Source organism: Symphalangus syndactylus, chromosome 20, assembly GCF_028878055.3.
Source record: "Symphalangus syndactylus isolate Jambi chromosome 20, NHGRI_mSymSyn1-v2.1_pri, whole genome shotgun sequence".
In the NCBI taxonomy this organism is placed as follows: Eukaryota; Metazoa; Chordata; class Mammalia; order Primates; family Hylobatidae; genus Symphalangus; species Symphalangus syndactylus.
In genome coordinates this window covers 41,545,322-41,565,185 of record NC_072442.2, presented here as the reverse complement: position 1 = coordinate 41,565,185, position 19,864 = coordinate 41,545,322, and the positions used below count along the sequence as shown (strand labels likewise).

The 19,864-nt window shown below is 41.9% G+C and overlaps 1 protein-coding gene across 6 annotated transcripts; it reads left to right on the top strand.

Annotated features, from left to right (window-relative positions):
• Window positions 1-2,245: 2,245 nt before the first annotated feature.
• KRT23 (keratin 23) lies at window positions 2,246-17,223 on the top strand. Of its 6 annotated transcripts, none has more exons than XM_063629835.1 (9): window positions 2,246-2,475; window positions 2,562-3,618; window positions 8,365-8,447; window positions 9,726-9,882; window positions 11,206-11,367; window positions 11,453-11,575; window positions 14,240-14,460; window positions 15,311-15,342; window positions 16,841-17,223. In XM_063629835.1, exons 2-9 carry the CDS (start codon window positions 3,223-3,225, stop codon window positions 16,933-16,935), a joined length of 1,269 nt encoding a protein of 422 aa, XP_063485905.1. In that variant the 5' UTR covers window positions 2,246-2,475; window positions 2,562-3,222; the 3' UTR covers window positions 16,936-17,223. The 6 variants fall into 6 exon arrangements, with proteins under 6 accessions (XP_063485905.1, XP_063485906.1, XP_055114784.2 ...); XM_063629836.1 differs by having other exon boundaries at window positions 2,246-2,614; window positions 2,873-3,618; XM_055258809.2 differs by having other exon boundaries at window positions 2,246-2,693; window positions 2,873-3,618.
• The last annotated feature ends 2,641 nt before the right edge of the window (window positions 17,224-19,864 follow it).

Sequence of the window (19,864 nt, the reverse complement as noted above, 5' to 3'; positions counted from 1 at the left end):
TCTAGAACTAGAAATACCATTTGACCCAGCCATCCCATCACTGGGTATATACTGAAAGGATTATAAATCATGCTGCTATAAAGACACACGCACACGTATGTTTATTGCGGCATTATTCACAATAGCAAAGACTTGGAACCAAGCCAAATGTCCAACAATGATAGACTGGATTAAGAAAATGTGGCACATATACACCATGGAATACCATGCAGCCATAAAAAAGGATGAGTTCATGTCCTTTCTAGGGACATGGATGAAGCTGGAAACCACATTCTCAGCAAACTATTGCAAGGACAAAAAACCAAACACCACATGTTCTCACTCATAGGTGACAATTGAACAATGAGAACACAAGGACACAGGAAGGGGAACATCACACACCGGGGCCCGTTGTGGGGTGAGGGGAGGCAGGAGGGATAGCATTAGGAGATATACCTAATGTTAAATGACGAGTTAATGGGTACAGCACACCAACTTGGCACATGTATACATATGTAACTAACCTGCACGTTGTATAAGTATAATTTAAAAAAAAAGGAAATTATGGGAAACCGTCATATAACGGTACTGAAAGAGACTATTTCTCCCCAGTGCTCTCAGATCTCACCACCAGTTTTTCCTGGCCCTGGTCCTGCTATGATACAAGAAATCTTTTGCTCAAGGATAACTCCTACAAATCAAAACTCCTACACACGGACATAAAATGAGACGGCGGCCAAATTTATGGGGTTGATAAGTCACTGCCACTCAGACATGCCTGAAATGAGTGGAGAAGCATTAATTCCATTGTAGATTCTGGTGAGAGAATTTAGAGAAAGGCAGTGCAGCTTGGCCCTTGCACATGCTAAAGGTAAATGTTTTCTACCTTGGTAAGGCTGGGTCCAGGTGAACAGGAACCAGAGCTGACCATAACTTTGATGACCAGGAACCGTCCACATCCACAGAACACTGGTTGCCACCACTTGCCAAACAAGTCTCTCTAGTTCCCACATTTGCTCTATTTTTATCACTTGTCTCTTTTGTCTTTTTCTCATATCTGAGATGTAAGTGACTGTAGGCACTCTTTCTAAGCACTCTCCAAGCTTCCCTGAGGCTTGGAGGCTCATTTTTCCAGCTCATGCACAGTGAAATAAAAAATATTCAGAGACTCTTCCCTGATAAGGTTTTGTTGTAAGACCGGAAGGAGCAGAGCAGGTGTGCTTTTGGGTGGCTTTATTTGTAATTGGAAAGGATTGGCCTTCGTGGATGGTTAATCTATACCCAGGAGAGGTGTTTTCCTACTTTCTAGTTCTATAACTCACAGTCCTAAAAGGAGCAGAAGGTGATGGCATCAGGAGACCTGCGTTAAAATCCTGACTCTAAAAAGTTTATGATTGGGTCAACACACATTTGCAAAATACCACCAAGAAACCAGACTTTGGTGCTCAAAAATGGAAGACATAAACTCTGCTTTCAAGAAGCCTGCAGTCTCAAAGCGGTGTGACAAATGCAGTATAATGGGGTGAAAGAATGGAGTGGACTTCATCCCAGGCACAGGAGGTGGCTGGGCCTGGCTGGGGGCTCCCAGCTTCCACCATGAGGCGGGATGCCAAGGTGTCTGCCCCTCTGGAGGACCTCGGCATCCAGAAGAGGCAGTTTCCTCCTAGAGGGTCACCCAACTCATGCAGGAGAATTCAGAAAATGATTGTTGAAGGAGGTAGCCCTTGAACTATAGAGGAGGTAGGGGTGGGTGACTTTCCAGGCAGGGAGGACAGCGCAGACTCAGGCAGTGTCACCTATGAATTCATGTGCTCAATTACACTGTACATGCAAATCAGCTCTGGATCATTCACCCCTATGAGACCCTGATTCTTTGTCTGCAAAATGAAGACAACAACCCTTGCCTGGATACATAAAGAGTTGTGAGGATTCAATAAAGAATATAAAAGAGCTACACCAACTGGCAAGTCCTATTATTATGAAAGAGAAGTGTGATACAGGACCTGTCAAGATTCAACCCAAGATAACAGTGCTACGTGGAGAAAGAATCTAGCCCCAGCTCTGCCACTAACCTCCCCCACCACCATAGGCCTCAGCTTTCCTCATCTGTCCAATTAGTGGCTTGGAACCAGAAAGGCCAGAAGCCCTTCCTGCGCTGATATTTTATTTGTATGTCCCCTTTAAATCTAACTGCCAGTAACTAGCACGTGGCTCCCGCCCCCAGACTGCTTCTTTATTCATTCCTAACCTTTACCTTGGCAGATGAAATATAAGATTCATCAACCACATTTGACAGCCCATGGCAGGTTTCTTGTTTCCCATCGTCCCTCTGCAGGTCACAGACACACAGAGCCCAGCCGTGGCAGGCTCAGCCAGGGTCCGGGGCTGCTAACAACGGCTGCATTCCTCCCCCAGGGCCCAGGGAAATCCTGAGCGCAGGCCAGGGTTGTTTGGTTTTGAGGTGTGCTGGGATGAAAGGCACCCTGGAAGTGGAAGGTTCGGTCATTCATTAATTAATTATATCTATAATTGAGGGTTTGTTCTTAAGAGCGAGCCCTTTGAAAGTACTTTCCTTCAAACAGTGACTGCCACAAAGGCATCAGATATTCACCACCTTCTCGGCTGCCTCAGCACAGTGAGCTTTATTCTAGGACCCGAGATCCTGTTCTGAGCTGGCTTTCCCTTCTCAAGGCTCGCTCACCCTCCCTTTAGAGGTGGGGCTTATTGGGGGTGGAAAAAGGTGTGTGTATCTCTGTTGTTTAATGTCTGGGTTTTGTTGTTGTTGTTGTTGTTTTGGTTTTGGGGGGTTTTTTTGTTTTTTTGTTTTTTAAGGAAATCTATACTACACCGAATATGCTTTCTTTTGGGTGGACTTTAACCCAACCCTTTCCAGGTGAATGAACAATGGAAAAACTTCATGGCAAGATTAGAAAGATACCTGAGCCTAATACCCGCCTGATGTCGTGGGCCACACCTCCGGGTTACCAGGGGAAGGGAGGAAGCAAACTGTCATATTGATGTGGCTCTAAACAACAACAGTGCACGAACGCCCAGGGGCACTTTGGGATTGACCAAGAGGAAACACAAGTTGCACAGTGATACGATCTTGTTGGTACAATTGTCAGAGAAGGGAACTCCCACAGCAAAGGCCATAAAACCATCCAGGGCAGTCTGGGGCGGCTCAGTTCTGCGGTGCCAGGGAGTGGAGCAGAGCTCAGCCCCGTCCCAAACACAGATGGGACCATGAACTCCGGACACAGCTTCAGCCAGACCCCCTCGGCCTCCTTCCATGGTGCCGGAGGTGGCTGGGGCCGGCCCAGGAGCTTCCCCCGGGCTCCCACCGTCCATGGCGGTGCAGGGGGAGCCCGCGTCTCCCTGTCCTTCACCACGCGGAGCTGCCCACCCGCTGGAGGGTCTAGGGGTTCTGGAAGAAGCAGCCCCCTCCTGGGCGGAAATGGGAAGGCCACTATGCAGAATCTCAACGACCGCCTGGCCTCCTACCTGGAGAAGGTTCGCGCCCTGGAGGAGGCCAACATGAAGCTGGAAAGCCGCATCCTGAAATGGCACCAGCAGAGAGATCCTGGCAGTAAGAAAGATTATTCCCAGTATGAGGAAAACATCACACACCTGCAAGAGCAGGTAAGATGCTGGGTGACCCTGGAGCTCCAGATGGGGCTGCTTTGCCGGGGGACCCTCGGGAGGAAAAATCAGTCCAGAAGACAATTTCCAGGAAAATGGCAACAGCACTTGAAGTAATTGTGCACAAAGGTTTTGGGGGATGTTTTCTTATTATACCTTAAATTTGGAGTTGGAAACGTCTGTTTTGTATAATTAGTCTTCTGTCCATGGATAATGTAGAAAAAGAAAGCAGCAAAAATGATAGAAGTGCTACAGACTGTTTCAAAAATGAGACTATTGATTTCTCACAGACCAAAAACATCTTTAAAATGTGAGGCAACCAGCTGCTGTTTAGTGTCACTTATGACCCAACGATGTCATAGAAATGATAAGGGCTGGTATTCATGCTGCATGCTCGGTGCACCAGGCATAAGAGAGTGTTTACTTTCTCATTACCTCAGTTCTGCTCCACATCAAAGTTTTTTGAACAATGTGGTTATCCATTGACAAAAGGCTGTTATACTATTTTGAAGATTATGCCTAAAAGTTGTCACCACACCAGGATATAGGTCATCATGACATCCCTAGATATTTCCGTTTGTGGGTTGCTTGAAGTAAAGTTGCTCACAGTTCTGAGAATGGCATATAGCTAGAAACAATAATAATAAAATGAGCATAATTTTTAGAATCTGAGAGTTGGGATGGCTATAAAGACCTTCTTCAAAAAAAAACTAACTCTTTAACCAAACCTCAAAAAAGCTAAGCACATACCTTCTGGGATGTCTCATAACATTAGCTAGAAGTAGAAGGAATCCAATCATCTCATGGGTTATTTTTTAAAGCTATCTAACTCCCCTCTTATATAAAGCAGTCCCAGAAAATTCCCTGTAAGACCATGATTTAACCTCCCTTAGAAAGGGTATCACAAGTTTCCAATATTTATACATATTATTTTACAACGCTCAGTCATCCTTGCTTGAATGTAGGAAGGACCAGTCAAGATAATATAAATCTGTCCTCGTAATGAACCCTAATTATTGAATAATCAACCTAATAACTTACTGTAATTACCTTAACTATATAGTGCATGGTTGTCTTTATGAAAAAAAAACAAGGTGACTCAACAGTCCTCATCATGTTTTTTTGCTTAATAAAGTTGCTTTGGTTGTAGAAAGGAGGAATTGAAGGTTTTTGCAAATGGAGAGCAAAGGGAGACCATGACTCCCAAAAGAAATACAAGGTTAGAACAGGTCAAATAACTTATGAGCTAGCAGAAGACATTTAAAAAAAAGAAAGGGAGGAAAGGGAGGGAAATGTTTACTGAGCACTTATTATGTACCTAGGCATCCTGCTGGATATTTAATACACATGTCAACACCATCCAAGAGTTTTCTGCAATGATGGAAATGTTCCATATTATTTTATTTGATTCTGCAAGAACCCTGTAAGGAAATGGAAGCTTGGAAAAAAGTGAAATAGCCATCCAAAGCCATCAGCAAGAAGCGGAGGTGGGATTCTAACTCAGGTCTATTTCCAGTAGCCTCATAAATTTCACTATAGTATAGTGCTGCCTAGCCCACCTCATACAAAAGTGACACTTAGTATGAATAAAGATAATGCATTATACTTGCATCATTAACCACACAACACATACTTCATACACATTGTCTCATTTAATCCTCACAACTGTGTGGAGCAGGCATTTGTATTCTCAACTTATAGATAAGGAGACTGAGACCTAATCGTTGTCTAAATCCTTTGGAATAGAATTCAGAAAATGAGTAGGTGCAATGGGGGGTGTGTGGAGCAACTGCCCACCCTTCAGATGACCTGGAATTCTGGGTTCTGAGATTGAATAGGAAAATTCTTTGGCTTTGAATTTCATTCTTTTCTGGATTTTTACCTCTAACATTGTGTTTTCTCTACACTTGAAGAAAGCAACTCTTTAAAGTTGAGGTTGTCTATCTACCCCAACCTCCCTCATTTGAAGATGAGAAAACAGAGGTGCAAGGAGGTCCCACAACTACCTGGGGCTTATCCTTCCTGGACCTTGGTGAAATGCTCTGAGTGGATACAGCTCTCCCGCACCCTCACTTTAGGTATATTAAATGTCACTCAAAAAGTTGGTAACAGGTTAAATTTAAAAATTAATTCAATCCTTTTGAAATCCAGAATTGGACATAGTCATAGGAGTATCATAAATAAAACACCTTGAATGATTCTCAATCGGACTATATTTGGCATTTTGGTTTACAGTCAAACATTCCATTTTCCTCTCCCTCGTAGGAGATCAAACATCCTGAAGCAACAATGCTGCACGAATATGCCAGCTTGCTTTTAAAAGAATGAACTGAGAGCCTTCAGGAGAATCTGGGTGATTAATTACAACACTCAGTAAAAAACCTATGCCTCATATATCATTTCTCAACCCATCTTCATCCACTTATTACCATGAAGATTGTCTCAGAAATGATGGTTATATCATAATTCTGTACTAAGCAAGCCTGAATAATGGGAAATAGTTTTAAATGTGCGCTATATCAAGCACATTTCAGAATTCACATTTGTGTGCTATAAGAATGATAGCTGGGGGAATCAGACACTTGAGGAAGACTTTGCAATGGATAAATTACCAATTTAACTCAGAAAAGCTAAATAAGCCCATAGACAGTATTTTTGATTTTCTGATTCTCTGGATGTAGATTAACACCTCACAGTGTGTGTCAAATAGAAAACCTCAGTGCACAAGTAACTAAGGGTTACCCCACAATGTTCCCCAGGCTCTTTGGGATAGAGCTACTTTTCATTTTGCAGGAGCTTACATAATGCAAAGAATAAGGGGTCTGGAGGGAGAAGTATTGGTAAGAATGCCCCTAAGCAGCACTGTGGAGAGGAGACAAGGAAATACCTAAAAGTATGCTTTTTTATAGCAAGGGAAGAGGCCATTTTACCATTTGGAATCCCACAAGGGGAAAAAGAATGAGGCAGGAGCAGCCAGCCTGGCTATGTCCCACCATGAACAGCAAAAGTCTGAGCAGGCATCTCAGCATATAGAACCTGGGGATGTTCACAGTGTAGTCACTGACTCCACAAAAGTGCTAGATTTTAAAAAAGAAAAGTGTATTATTTACTTTTTTCTGAACTAATTCAGTTTCAACCAATTTTTCACTGTCTATAATATGCTGATAATATGCTATTTGACATTATTTGACATACTCTCTTCTAATTCTCATAACTCTTTGATGAAGTAACTATTATTATTGCTATTTCATGGATGAATAAACTGAGACTCAGCCAAGCTCACTCAGCCAATCTCACCCAGCCAGTAAGTGCGGCACAGGATCCAAGGCCCTGCTCTTTGAGTTCCAGACCCAGCATTCGTGCCATCTCTAAATCCTGCTATTGTGCATTCATGATACCAAATTCCATGGGATCAGTGGAGCTTTAAATAGGACCAGACTTTTAAAAGATGCCTTTGTATTGAAGTATAGCTTTGTCCTAAGAAAATGCTTTCTAAATAAAGGAATGAGCTATGTAAATATAATGGGAATTACCCAGGATTCTCTGACTCCAACTAAATTACAGAAATTTAGAGCTAAGACCTCTAAGGTCCTCTGTCTCTAGTACAGACTCCTTATTTGACAATGGATGAAACTGAGGCCTGGAGAGTAGAGTGATGCAGCCTGATGCATCCACGTGGATGGTCAAGAACAGAGCCAGAACCAAAGAAAAGCTCCAAGTTTCTAGTCCAGCACACTTGGTGTAAAAGCATTGTTACACTTTTGACAACGAGACATCTTCTACCCTAAAGACAGTGACATACATCAAATGTGCGCTATTTCTCTGACTATAACATACCTACAAGTGTTTACAAATCATAAATGTATACACAATTGCTCGAGTAAGTGTTTCAATACTATTTTTCTTTTTAAAGTAAAAAAAAATTATACGAACATCTAGTGAAAGTCTAACTGGAGGCTTTACCACTACTAAAGCTTATTAAGCATTTTCTTTAGATGGTAAGGAATTATTTCAGTTAATATTTTAATAGCTACAATGAGCACATTCTCATCACAGAATAAGTTGTAATGACATAAACACACCTACAAGTTACGTGTATGGCTATAGTCACTTCAGGCAAAAAAAAAAAATGTGTTCTGTGATGACTATTACAAAATACATTGAATATTAGTGTTAGCTTTGCTCAGTAACACTGATTAGAAACATGAATGCTATCACAAGTAAGAATTATGTTCACCTAAAATAATAATTTTTGTATTTTTGGAGGGCTGAACTAATTAAAAGTAATGGCAAAAATCACTTTTTCACCAACCTAATACAATAAGAAAAGGATCAGAACCTAAAGTCCTTTTAACATCTTCAGCTGTGGATGAGCTTAATTAAGCAAAATGCTATGACATGTCCATAACCTAAAAAGTTAGAAGGCATTTTGAACAATTACTGTCCTTCCCCTTCCTATATCATTCTTTCAGCAGTTACATCAATCCAAGCCTGTCAAAACTCAGCGTAAAAAGAAAAAAGACAGTGACACTGACTGCAGATCATATTCTTACTTTAAAATCATTCTGCTTTGCATCTAGTACATGCTCACTGAGCATTTACTGATTCGGTTATTCATTGTTCCACTGCCAGAACAAGAAGTTGTCTGTACTAACAAGTCAAATATTCAGGAAGCTAGAGGACAGACATGCAGCGGTCATGCGTGGGTGTGTCCAAGTGAGAAAACCTTTTGTGCATGTTTTACAGATAGTGGATGGTAAGATGACCAATGCTCAGATTATTCTTCTCATTGACAATGCCAGGATGGCAGTGGATGACTTCAACCTCAAGTAAGTTCCTTCTTCACAGTGTTGTTTGGGTTTTTGTTTGTTTGCTTTACAAAAGGAAAACTCGGCGGGGCGCAGTGGCTCACACCTGTAATCCCAGCACTTTGGGAAGCCGAGGCGGGCGGATCACGAGGTCAAGAGATCAAGACCATCCTGGTCAACATAGTGAAACCCCATCTCTACTAAAAATACAAAAATTAGCTGGGCATGGTGGCACACGCCTGTAGTCCTAGCTACTCGGGAAGCTGAGGCAGGAGAATCACTTGAACCCAGGAGGCGGAGGTAGCAGTGAGCCAAGATCACGCCACTAACACTCCAGCCTGGCAACAGAGTGAGACTCCATCTCAAAAAAAAAAAAAAAAAGGAAAACTCATCTTGCCATTACCCTCATCTAAAATCTTATAATGAAAAGGCATAGCAATGGCAAATGCACTGTGTGTTACTTGAATGAACCTTAGTTTAAACAAATCAAATATAAAGCACATGTTATAGTATGGGAAAATTTGAATATGAATCAAGAATTAGATGATATTAAAGGGTTGTTATTAATGTTTAGGTGTAGTGTTATGTTTATTTTATTTATTTATTTAATTATTTATGTATTTATTTATTTTTGAGACGGAGTCTCGCTCTGTTGCCAGGCTGGAGTGTAGTGGCTTGATCTCGGCTCACTGCAACCTCTGCCTTCCAGGTTCAAGCAATTCTCCTGCCTCAGCCTCCCAAGTAGCTAGGACTATAGGTGCACACCACCATGCCCAGCTAATTTTTGCATTTTTAGTAGAGACAAGGTTTCACCATGTTGGCCAGGATGGTCTCAATCTCTTGGCCTCATGATCCGCCCGCCTCAGCCTCCCAAAGTACTGGGATTACAGGTGTGAGCCACCGTGCCCGGCCTGTTTATTTTAAAATATATTTTTCTTAAAAGATGCATCCTGAAGTATTTAGTCTTAAAATGTCTTCACATCTATAATCTGCTTTAAAATACTTCAGCAATGAAATAGGTGAAGCAAATATGGCAAAACATTCATGGTTGCTAAATATAGGTGATGGGTATATGACTGTTTATTATCCTATTCTCCCTACTCAATTTAGAAGTTGACATTGAGTCACCATCATGGAAAAGTGTAGCATGAAACTGACATACAAAAGACATCCTATATGTATTCATTCGCTCTCTTTAAACCTAAAAAGTAAAAGATTCACTTCTAAATGAAAATGAATCCTTTCAAAAACCACGGCCTTCCAACAATGAGTGCACTCTTCTCTTCCCTCTCACCAAAGGTATGAAAATGAACACTCCTTTAAGAAAGACTTGGAAATTGAAGTCGAGGGCCTCCGAAGGACCTTAGACAACCTGACCATTGTCACAACAGACCTAGAACAGGAGGTGGAGGGAATGAGGAAAGAGCTCATTCTCATGAAGAAGCGCCATGAACAGGTATGACTCCCCAGGAACACCTGCTAATGAGCACAGCTCTTAGCCTGCTCATCTCAGGCTGATTCGACAGCTACAGAAGAAACCACCGCCTGGATGCCAATCCCCTTGTCCTTCACCCTAAATAGTCATTAGAAAAACATATAAATATCTAATGTTTCTAATTTCAAGGTTAGCCAGCCACATGTCAAATACAACAACCAAAATGCAATCATAATTAATGATGAATTGGTCAACAGTTTTGTTAACACACAATGTTTACCGAGATGTGCTTGTTAATGTTACTATAAGAATCAATGTGTGAGACTGGACTTCCATCATTGGCCCAATGTTCAGCAAATTAGGGGACAATGTAATGAAGAGAGTCTGCTACCAACCAAGATAAGATGTGGGGCAAAAATAAAGAATCCTAATTTCCAGAAGCATTTAACTGACTTTTAGAGTTACCATCTATCGCAAGTCCTCGAGACTCTGATAAAATGATAGAAAAACAGTTCCCATTTTAGGAAAACAAAATTGCTTCTCAACATCAAAGAACCCAGTTTCTGAACAGCTGGTTAGACAATGATTGTTAATTAAACCTTTCCTGTGGCTGTTTGGTTTTCATGAAATCTTATGGGCGTCAGCCCTACAGGGTCACAGGGCATTGACGAGATTTTGAAAGCCTCTACACCTTCTGTCTGCCGTTTGACTCTTGAACTGCTTCCCAAAAGCTTTGGCCTATAGCCTGGAAGGTTCAGCTGCTTAACTATGTTGTCACTTCACCAATCCACGTCTGCTGAACAGGACTTTGCGCACTATGGAAGCGTAATTCTTTCTGAAATATTTTCAACCATGGATCAAGTCAGTAATCATGGAGGCTATTTGATTACCTGCCTTATGGTATTATTATTATTATTATTATTTTTTGAGACAGGGTCTCGCTCTGTCACCCAGGCTGGAGTGCAGTGGTGCAATCTCAGCTCACTGCAGCCTCCACCTCCCAGGTTCAAACGATTCTCCTGCCTCAGCCTCCCAAGTAGCTGGGATTACAGGTGTGTACCACCACATCCAGCTAATTTTTGTATTTTTAGTAGAGACAGGGTTTCTCCATGCTGGTCAGGTTGGTCTCAAAGATATTCTTTATTTCACAAAATTATTAGAGAAAAAAGCATACAATGTTTTATCATCAACAAGTAAGTAATATTTGAGGAACCAAACCAGTGACAGTGGAGCAACCACATAATTGGAATGTTTAAAAGATCCATTTACCACTGCCAATCAACACGGCTATCCAACCTTCTGATTGTCAAAGCCGGTTCATTTCCTTTCTCTGTTATTAAATAGGAAATGGAGAAGCATCATGTGCCAAGTGACTTCAATGTCAATGTGAAGGTGGATACAGGTCCCAGGGAAGATCTGATTAAGGCCCTGGAGGATATGAGACAAGAATATGAGCTTATAATAAAGAAGAAGCATCGAGACTTGGACACTTGGTATAAAGAACAGGTAAAAGAAAGATGCACAAACTTCCCAAAGGTTGCATTTCCATGAGGTCCCAATGCTGACGCCTTCACCTTGCTTGGTCCCACAGTCTGCAGCCATGTCCCAGGAGGCAGCCAGTCCAGCTGCTGTGCAGAGCAGACAAGGTGACATCCACGAGCTGAAGCGCACGTTCCAGGCCCTGGAGATTGACCTGCAGGCACAGTACAGCACAGTGAGTCAAGGCTAGGAAAACCTGGGTCCCACACCACTTCCTTCATGAAGCCTTCTGAGACCTCTCTCCCAGGCCCTGACCCTCAACTCCCTTGGGACACCTCTCACTTTCCACTTTCCATCCAAATTGTTTATGATGAGAACCATAATAAAGGGCTACCATGTATTGAGTGTCCCGATGGTGCCAGGCATTGTGCTAAGTAGTTCATGATATTAAATGTCATTAATCCTTACAGTAACCTTTGCAGATAGGTCTTAGTGTCCCCATTTTAGAGATGAGGAAACCAAAATGCCAACAGGAAAATAAATTGGCCAAGGTCACACAGCTAGTAAGTGACTGGTGATGAAACCATGTGATTTATTTGGAGGAAAGGGGATTCTAGACTCCCATAATTTCTATCAGTGCCCTCTCCACTTACAACCAGGCTACCCCCCTCAAACCCCAATGTAGAGAAATTCCAGTGCCAACATGGTAGGTGGCAGATCCAGGCCTGGCTAACTCCAAAGCACTGCCCTATTCATTTATGTATGTGTCTTATCACCCAGAAAACTCTAAGTTCTTATGTCCAAGTCATTTCTATCATCTTCACAGTTTAGAAAAATGCTTAGCATGTGTCATAAGCCTTCAAAATTTATGGAGGTCTATCATTTGATTCCCAGTATACCCTATTGAGTCTTCTAATCATTCACCATGTAATTGCCAAGTGCGATTCTACCCTCAGTCTTGAGAGGCAATGATTTGTTCATTTATGTTGATGTTGCAGGTGCACTTGGGTAAAGGACTGCTGTGTTTTATGCATCCGTGATGGTGAACAGACACTGCAAATGTGCACTCTAGAGATCATGAGTACAAAAATAGAGTGCAACTTTCAAAACATTTTAACATACAGTATTTCACAATGGCCCTGTGAAAGAGGCGAGGCATGTATACCCATTTTCATGCATTCTACTATCTGACACCAATCCTTAGCACTGAGGATTTTTTAATGAAGGAGTTTATATTCTAGTAGGAGTGACATATAATAAATGTGCAAATCAGCAAAGTATATGTTAGATGGAGAAAATTGCTACAGAGATGAAGCGGAGGAGGAGGGCAGACGCACCAGGGTGAAGAGCTGCTATCTTAAACAAGGTGGTCAGGAAAAGATTTTCCTGTTAGGGTGGCAGTGAGCAAAGAGGTAAGGAGGTGCTTGATGTGGCGATGGGAAATGTTCCAGGAGGAGGGAACAGCAAGTGCAAAAGCGACAAGGCACAAGTGTGTCTGAAGAGTTGGAGGAGCAGCAGGGAAGTCCATGTGGCTACAGTGAGTGAATGAAGGGAAGAAGAAAGGAGAGAAGAGGAGGGGAAGGGAGGGGAAGAGGGAGGAAGAGAGGGTGAGGCTGCGGGGTCCCAACAGAGCCAGACAGTGTAGGGCTTTGTAGGCTACCTTGGAGGGGGCTCAAGGGAAACAGCAGGCATAGACAACTCTTTGAGGAGCTTTGCTGTAGCTGAAGGAGAGCAGAGAAATTGGATGACAGCTGAAGGTAGATATAGGTTTAAGAAAGATACATTTTAAGGTAGGAGAAATTGTTCTCCTTGAAAGCTGGTGGGAATAATCCAGACAGAACATTGATAATGCAAGAAGGTGGGCAACTGCCGAGATGACTGGAGCACAGACAGCTCACGCAAAACAACAGAGGGAAGCCAGCACTCGGATGCAGATTCAAGTATGTGCCTGGGAGCAATGTAGGGAGCAGCGGGCGGTCTCTCCCGATTGCTTTCATTTCATCAATGAAATTAGGAAGCGAGGCCATGGACTCCGAGGAAGGATGGCAAGGACAGAGGAGAGGGAACAAAATAACCCCCTGGGAGAGTAGGAGACTGGCTGACCAGGGAAATGTGCTTTAACCGCCAGGCAGCGTGAACGGCCCCCTGAAAATTAGCAGCCACGATAAAGGGAGAGTATCCAGCACAGTTACGAGATTCTCTTTAAGGTTAAAATTATGCACTTCAGAAAAGCAGGTGTTACATGCAAACAGAACTGGGACATGAACTCAATCCTCCATACTCTAGCCCAGAAACTTCATTTGGCAGCTGTTAGAATTTCCTCAAAAAATGACATTTTTTTTTTTACCATCATCATAATCAAAAAGCATTGCTTGAGACTAGGGTTGCCAGATTTACCAAATTAAAATATAGGACACTCAGTTTAGTTGGAATTTCAAATAAAAAGCAATTTTTTTTGCATGTCCCATGTAATACTGGAGCAATACTTTGGACATAATTACACTAAAAAATTACTCATTACTCATCTGAAATTCAAACTTAACTAGATGTTCTCTATTTTATCTGGCATCCCTAATTGAGACCCTTCTCTGAAGATACAAAGAGATAGCAGTCCCAGTTGCTGTCGCTCTTTGGGAGTTTTCAATCTGGTCAAAGATAAAATGAAAGGAGTTAAAGAACAGTTCAGAGCAAGGCAATGGACTTCAAAAGTCCTAACACTGCTCAACTCCTGACTGCCCAAGTCCCAAACCTGTAAGTCAGCCTACTTCTCATCTTGGTGCCCTCAGCAGCTACCAAGACACCTAGCCAACTGGTCGACATCTGCTAAGTACTCAACAATCACCTATTATTGTCTCAATCAAGCATCAGTTAATTAACAAAAGATCATTTCCTCTTTCAGAAATCTGCTTTGGAAAACATGTTATCCGAGACCCAGTCTCGGTACTCCTGCAAGCTCCAGGACATGCAAGAGATCATCTCCCATTATGAGGAGGAACTGATGCAGCTGCGCCACGACCTGGAGCGGCAGAACAACGAATACCAAGTGCTGCTGGGCATCAAAACCCACCTGGAGAAGGAAATCACCACGTACCGACGGCTCCTGGAGGGAGAGAGCGACGGGTAAGGCAAAGGCTGGCACAAGAGGAGCATACGAGGGGCATCCAGCTCCTGTGGGTATATGTGTGCATCTTTGGGTTCTGTTAGCAAGAGTCATTCTAGCAAAAGAAAAGTTGTGTTGAGCTACTCCAGAAGATACCTATAGCCAGTTGTATTTCACTAAGCAGCAAGTATAATTAATCAACTAATACTCACAGGACACTAAGATTTGCAGTCGGAAGAGTTAAAGTCTCCAGAAGGAAACAATTCAAAAGGATTTGGCCACTGTGCTTCCCAGTAGGAATGTACACAATTTTGGCTCCAAAAAAAAGAAGGCAGGGGAAATGTGTTAGTCCACCAGCAAAAAAAAACAAAAAAAAAAGATGCATATGAGATAGAGATGTCTAGACTTTCAATCTGATATTTCCGGCCACCCCAGGAAATAACAACAGCTGGCCATATAAAGGGCATATATATTCTATGATCCAAAAGGAAGGGATAGAAGTTTTATAAAAATACATAAATAAAACATCACCAGACCAAACTTTGAACAGCCTGAGAAGGTCAGGGGTCTCAGGCTTGAGACCCAGACCCTGGCAGGGATCCTAGAGAAAACCAAGCTTGCAGCTGAAAGGAGGGGATGGTTGGTGGACTTCCCCTGACCCCAGGGTTAGCAGGAGGCAGTACCCAATGCCTTCCACATCCAGACGGGTTCTCTCATGAACCCATGACCTTGAGACTACTAAGCTCAGACAATTATCCTCATTAAAGAGCTGAGGATTTACAAGCAAGCGAAGGAAGTTAGTTCATCCTGAGAAGTTGTTACGATTGTTGCTAACACTAAGGTGAGCTTTAACCTTTATCACTTTTATAGGACACGGGAAGAATCAAAGTCGCGCATGAAAGGTAAAAAAATTTCCTTCATTGTTTGAATGTGTTTTTAAGGAATTAGCATGGTTATCCATTTGGTAGCAGTCATAATCCTTAGTGTACTCCCAAATGTCCTGGGTTCAAAATTTATTTCACTCCCAAACGGTCAGGAATTTTCAATTAACAAATTAGCTAATACAAAATGATGTAAGCTCTCATTATCATCCTCAATATATGTAAAAGCAAGCAGTAAAGAAAATTAAAATGATAATTAATAGTATTATGTCTCTATTAAGTAATGGGGTCGGTTTACTAAACCCCTAGAAAACTAAGAGGCAATGATTTCATGATTTCATTTCTCAGATGATTCTGTTGAACACTCATGTTCCATGAGATTTGAATAGTGTATTATGAACACTGTGTTCTATGGCCAGATAAGGTTAGAAATACTGTGTGCCCATGTATACATATGTAACAAACCTGCACATTGTGCACATGTACCCTAAAACTTAAAGTATAATCATAATAAAATAAAAAATAAAAAGAAATACTGTGTGCCATGATCCTCTTCTAGAACAGTTCTGTTGCAGTTCAGTATGTTAAAGATGGAACAGGTACTGCTTTTAAGGAGAAAAGGAACAAGAAAGAGGAAGAAACAACCAAAGTTAACTTTGTTTAGCCCAGTATTCCCAAACATCTTTGACCTGGAAACATGGTTTCTCAGATTCCCTTTAATATCTCACAGAAAAGTTACAGGAGACCGTAGTCTGGGACAAGTGGCACTTTCTGATTAGTTTGTGATAAACCTATTCTAAGGCATTGGAGATTCAAAGAATCGGTTGGAGTAATCATCACAGAACAGCTGGTCTAACTGCTACCCATCTACAAAATAAGACAAGGGTCTTTGAGCCTCTCTTCACACATGTCTTAGGATGGGGAACCCATACTTGATGGGATGGTCCCAATGGAGAGGTTTTAGTTTAACAAAATTCTCCCTTGTAAATTTATTAATGATTTCAGTTCTTCCCTATGGTCTAGAATTGGTTTATTGATGTCTCAACAGGCACTTATTCAAATAAGTTATATATTTGAAAACAGCCATGGTAAGCATCCGTGGCTTCTCACCCATTCCTCATGTGGCATGCTTTCTAGACTTTAAAATGAGGTACCCTGAATAGCACTAAGTGCTCTGTAACCTCAAGGAATCTGTGCAGTGCTACAAAGCCCACAGGCAGAGAAAGAACTCCTCAAGTGCTTGTGGTCAGAGACTAGGTTCCATATGAGGCACACCTATGATGAAGGTCTTCACCTCCAGAAGGTGACACTGTTCAGAGATCCTCATTTCCTGGAGAGTGGGAGAAAATCCCTCCTTTGGGAAATCCCTTTTCCTTGCAGCAGAGCCCGCCACATTGCTTAGTGATCATTTGGAAGGCACTGAGAGCCTTCAGGGGCTGACAGCAGAGAAATGAAAATGAGTACAGTTCAGATGGTGGAAGAAGCATGGCAGTGACATCTTCTGTGCTCTTTTTCTCAGCATCTGCAACTCCAAAGATCAAGGCAATAACCCAGGAGACCATCAACGGAAGATTAGTTCTTTGTCAAGTGAATGAAATCCAAAAGCATGCATGAGACCAATGAAAGTTTCCACCTGTTGTAAAATCTATTTTCCCCCAAGGAAAGTCCTTGTGCAGACACCAATGAGTGAGTTCTAAAAGATACCCTTGGAGTTATCAGACTCAGAAACTTTCACTTTTTTTTCTGTAACAATCTCACCAGACTTCTCATAATGCTCTTAATATATTGCACTTTTCGGATCAAAGTGCGAGTTTATGAGGGTAAAGCTCTACTTTCCTACTGCAGCCTTCAGATTCTCATCATTGTGCATCTATTTTTTAGCCAATAAAACTCCACACTAGCTGCATCGTGTCTTTTTTTAATATCTTAAAGCAAGACAGCACCTCAGGGTTTCATCCTAACAAGGGGTTCTCAGAACATTGTCCATGGAAGATCCAGAGAAATCTCCAGACATCAGACATGTTCACAGCAGCCAGACACTGGGCAGAATTGTCACCCTGTAGCCAGGCAACCTAGGCATGAGTCATGGGTCATGAGGCTCTCCACAATCCACACTTCTGCCCGTAGGAAGGGAAGGGAGGAAACAGAGAAAGGGAGGCCCAGAAAGCCTCACTGGGAGTGTGAGATGACCGAAAAGTATGTTATCTCACTTTTAAAAAGGAAGAAACCTGAAAGGCCTAAAAGAGTAACTCTCTTTTAGGCTACTCTAAGCTAGAAAAGGAGATTAAGGGAAAAAAATTCTCATCACAGACAGATACTTAGGCTCTAAAAGGAGAAGTAACTCGTCCAAAATCCAAATTGCAAATATTAGGATCCAGAGTATCATGCCATATTAGTCTGTTCTCATGCTCGGGTATAAAGACATACCCGAGACTGGGTAATTTATTAAGGAATGAGGTTTAATTGACTCACATGTGGACATGGCTGGGGAGGCCTCACAATCATGATGGAGGGCAAAGGGGAAGCAAGACACGTCTTACATGGCAGCAGGCAAGAGTGCTTGTGCCGGGGAACTCCCCTTTATAAAACCATCAGATCTTAGCCAGGCACAGTGGCTCACGCCTGTAATCCCAGCACTTTGGGAGGCTGAGGTGGGCAGATCACCTGAGGTCAGGAGTTCAAGACCAGCCTGGCCAATATGGTGAAACCCTGTCTCTACTAAAATAGAAAAATTAGCTGGGGATGGTGGTGGGTGTTTGTAATGCCAGCTACTTGGGAGGCTGAGACAGGAGAATTGCTTGAACCCAGGAGGCTTAGGTTGCAGTGAGCCAAGATCGCACCACTGCACTCCAGCCTGGGTGACAAGAGTGAGACTCTGTCTCAAAAAAAAAAAAAACATCAGATCTTGTGAGACTTATTCACTATCAGGAGAATAGCACATGGGAAAGACCCACCCCCATGATTCAATTACCTCCCACCAGGTTCCTCCCACAACACATAGGAATTATGGGAGCTGCAATTCAAGATGACAATTGGGTGGGGACACAGCAAAACCACATCACATGCTGAGCTGTAGCAGGTGAGTAAACCACCGAGACTATGAACCTCTGTCCTCTGAAGAAGATGCCATTTTCTCAAATTCTAGGAGTGTGGGCCACTTTTCTGAGGTTGCTTCAGAGGAGCACTGCTGGAGAAAAGGAAGTGGGAAATCCACATATCCACTAAGACATCGTCAGAATACTGCACATGGAATTATAGGATATTAACAATTTAAGAGACTGTAGACACACGATAGTCAAAATCTCCCATTTTACAGACAAATCAACGGAGGCCCAGAGCAGTGAAGGCATTTACCCAGACACTCACTGGATCGGTGCAGCTGGATCTAGACCCAGGTATCTTGACTCATTTAACAGCTGTTAAACCAAAAATGGGTGTGATTTAGTCCCATTGTCATCTGATACATTGGCAATGCCCTGCATATTTTTTTGTCTCTATGTTTAATTCTCCTTTGTAAAGGGTAGCTTTTGGTATTTCCTGAACTGAGCATCTGTTAAAATTAGATTCATCTTCTCTTTAAGGCAACAATTGGTGTTTCTGATCTTTAATGCCCCCCAAAAAAAAAAAAAGAAAAGAAAAAGGAAAAAGAAAAAAAATAAAAACAGAATAACCACACCCTAGCAAAAGTGTACTATTGGTTTAACTAAAATACATTAACTCTCTGATGTAAAATTGGTAATTTATCTTTACCATTTCAAAGAGACTCAAAAATAACCAGTACACAAACATCTTCACTAAGTTTTCTTTGTGCAGCATTTGTATGTGGTGACTTTTTTTTTCTTTTTTTTTTTTTGAGACGGAGTCTTGCTCTATCGCCCAAGCTGGAGTGCAATGGCACCATCTCAGTTCACTGCAACCTCTGCCTTCTGGGCTCAAGCGATTCTATGGCCTCAGCCTCCCAAGTAGGTGAGATTACAGGCGCCCACCACTGTGCCCATCTAATTTTTGTATTTTTTAGTAGAGACGGGGTTTCACCATGTTGGTCAGCTGGTCTCACACTCCTGACTTCAGGTGATCCACCCACCTCGGCCTCCCAAAGTGCTGGGATTACAGGCGTCAGCCACCGCACCTGGCCGTATATGTGACTTTTGATGTTATTTGGGTCAAGAATGGATTCATCTTAGACTTCATTAGGCTCTCTTTTTCTCTTTTGTTTTACTAAGAGAACTTCTTTATGTTACTAGATATTGTAGTCTCCAAGCAGATCTAAAAATGATTTTTTTCTCTATTTTAGCACCAACTCATTCTGCTGTTTTGGACATTATCTCTTTCCTGAAATCTAGAAAATGTGCATAAAATATACATATTTTTCTCAAGGTGAATTTTTTAATACTGCTAGAAAAATCTTTTGAGGAATATCTAAAAATAATATGACAAGCTGAAAAGAAATTTATAATACCAGATCCAGAAAACAATCACAAACCTTCCATTTACAATCATAGTTTATATATGATTTGGTAATGTAAATCATAACATATGAATA

Bases quoted from the DNA above. Each gene is read 5' to 3' on its own strand.
- KRT23 (XM_063629835.1), top strand. From the start codon at position 3,223: ATGAACTCCGGACACAGCTTCAGCCAGACCCCCTCGGCCTCCTTCCAT. The intron at 14,461-15,310 runs GTAAGGCAAAGG...TCACTTTTATAG, and splicing joins CTGGAGGGAGAGAGCGACGG to GACACGGGAAGAATCAAAGT. The intron at 15,343-16,840 runs GTAAAAAAATTT...TCTTTTTCTCAG, and splicing joins ATCAAAGTCGCGCATGAAAG to CATCTGCAACTCCAAAGATC.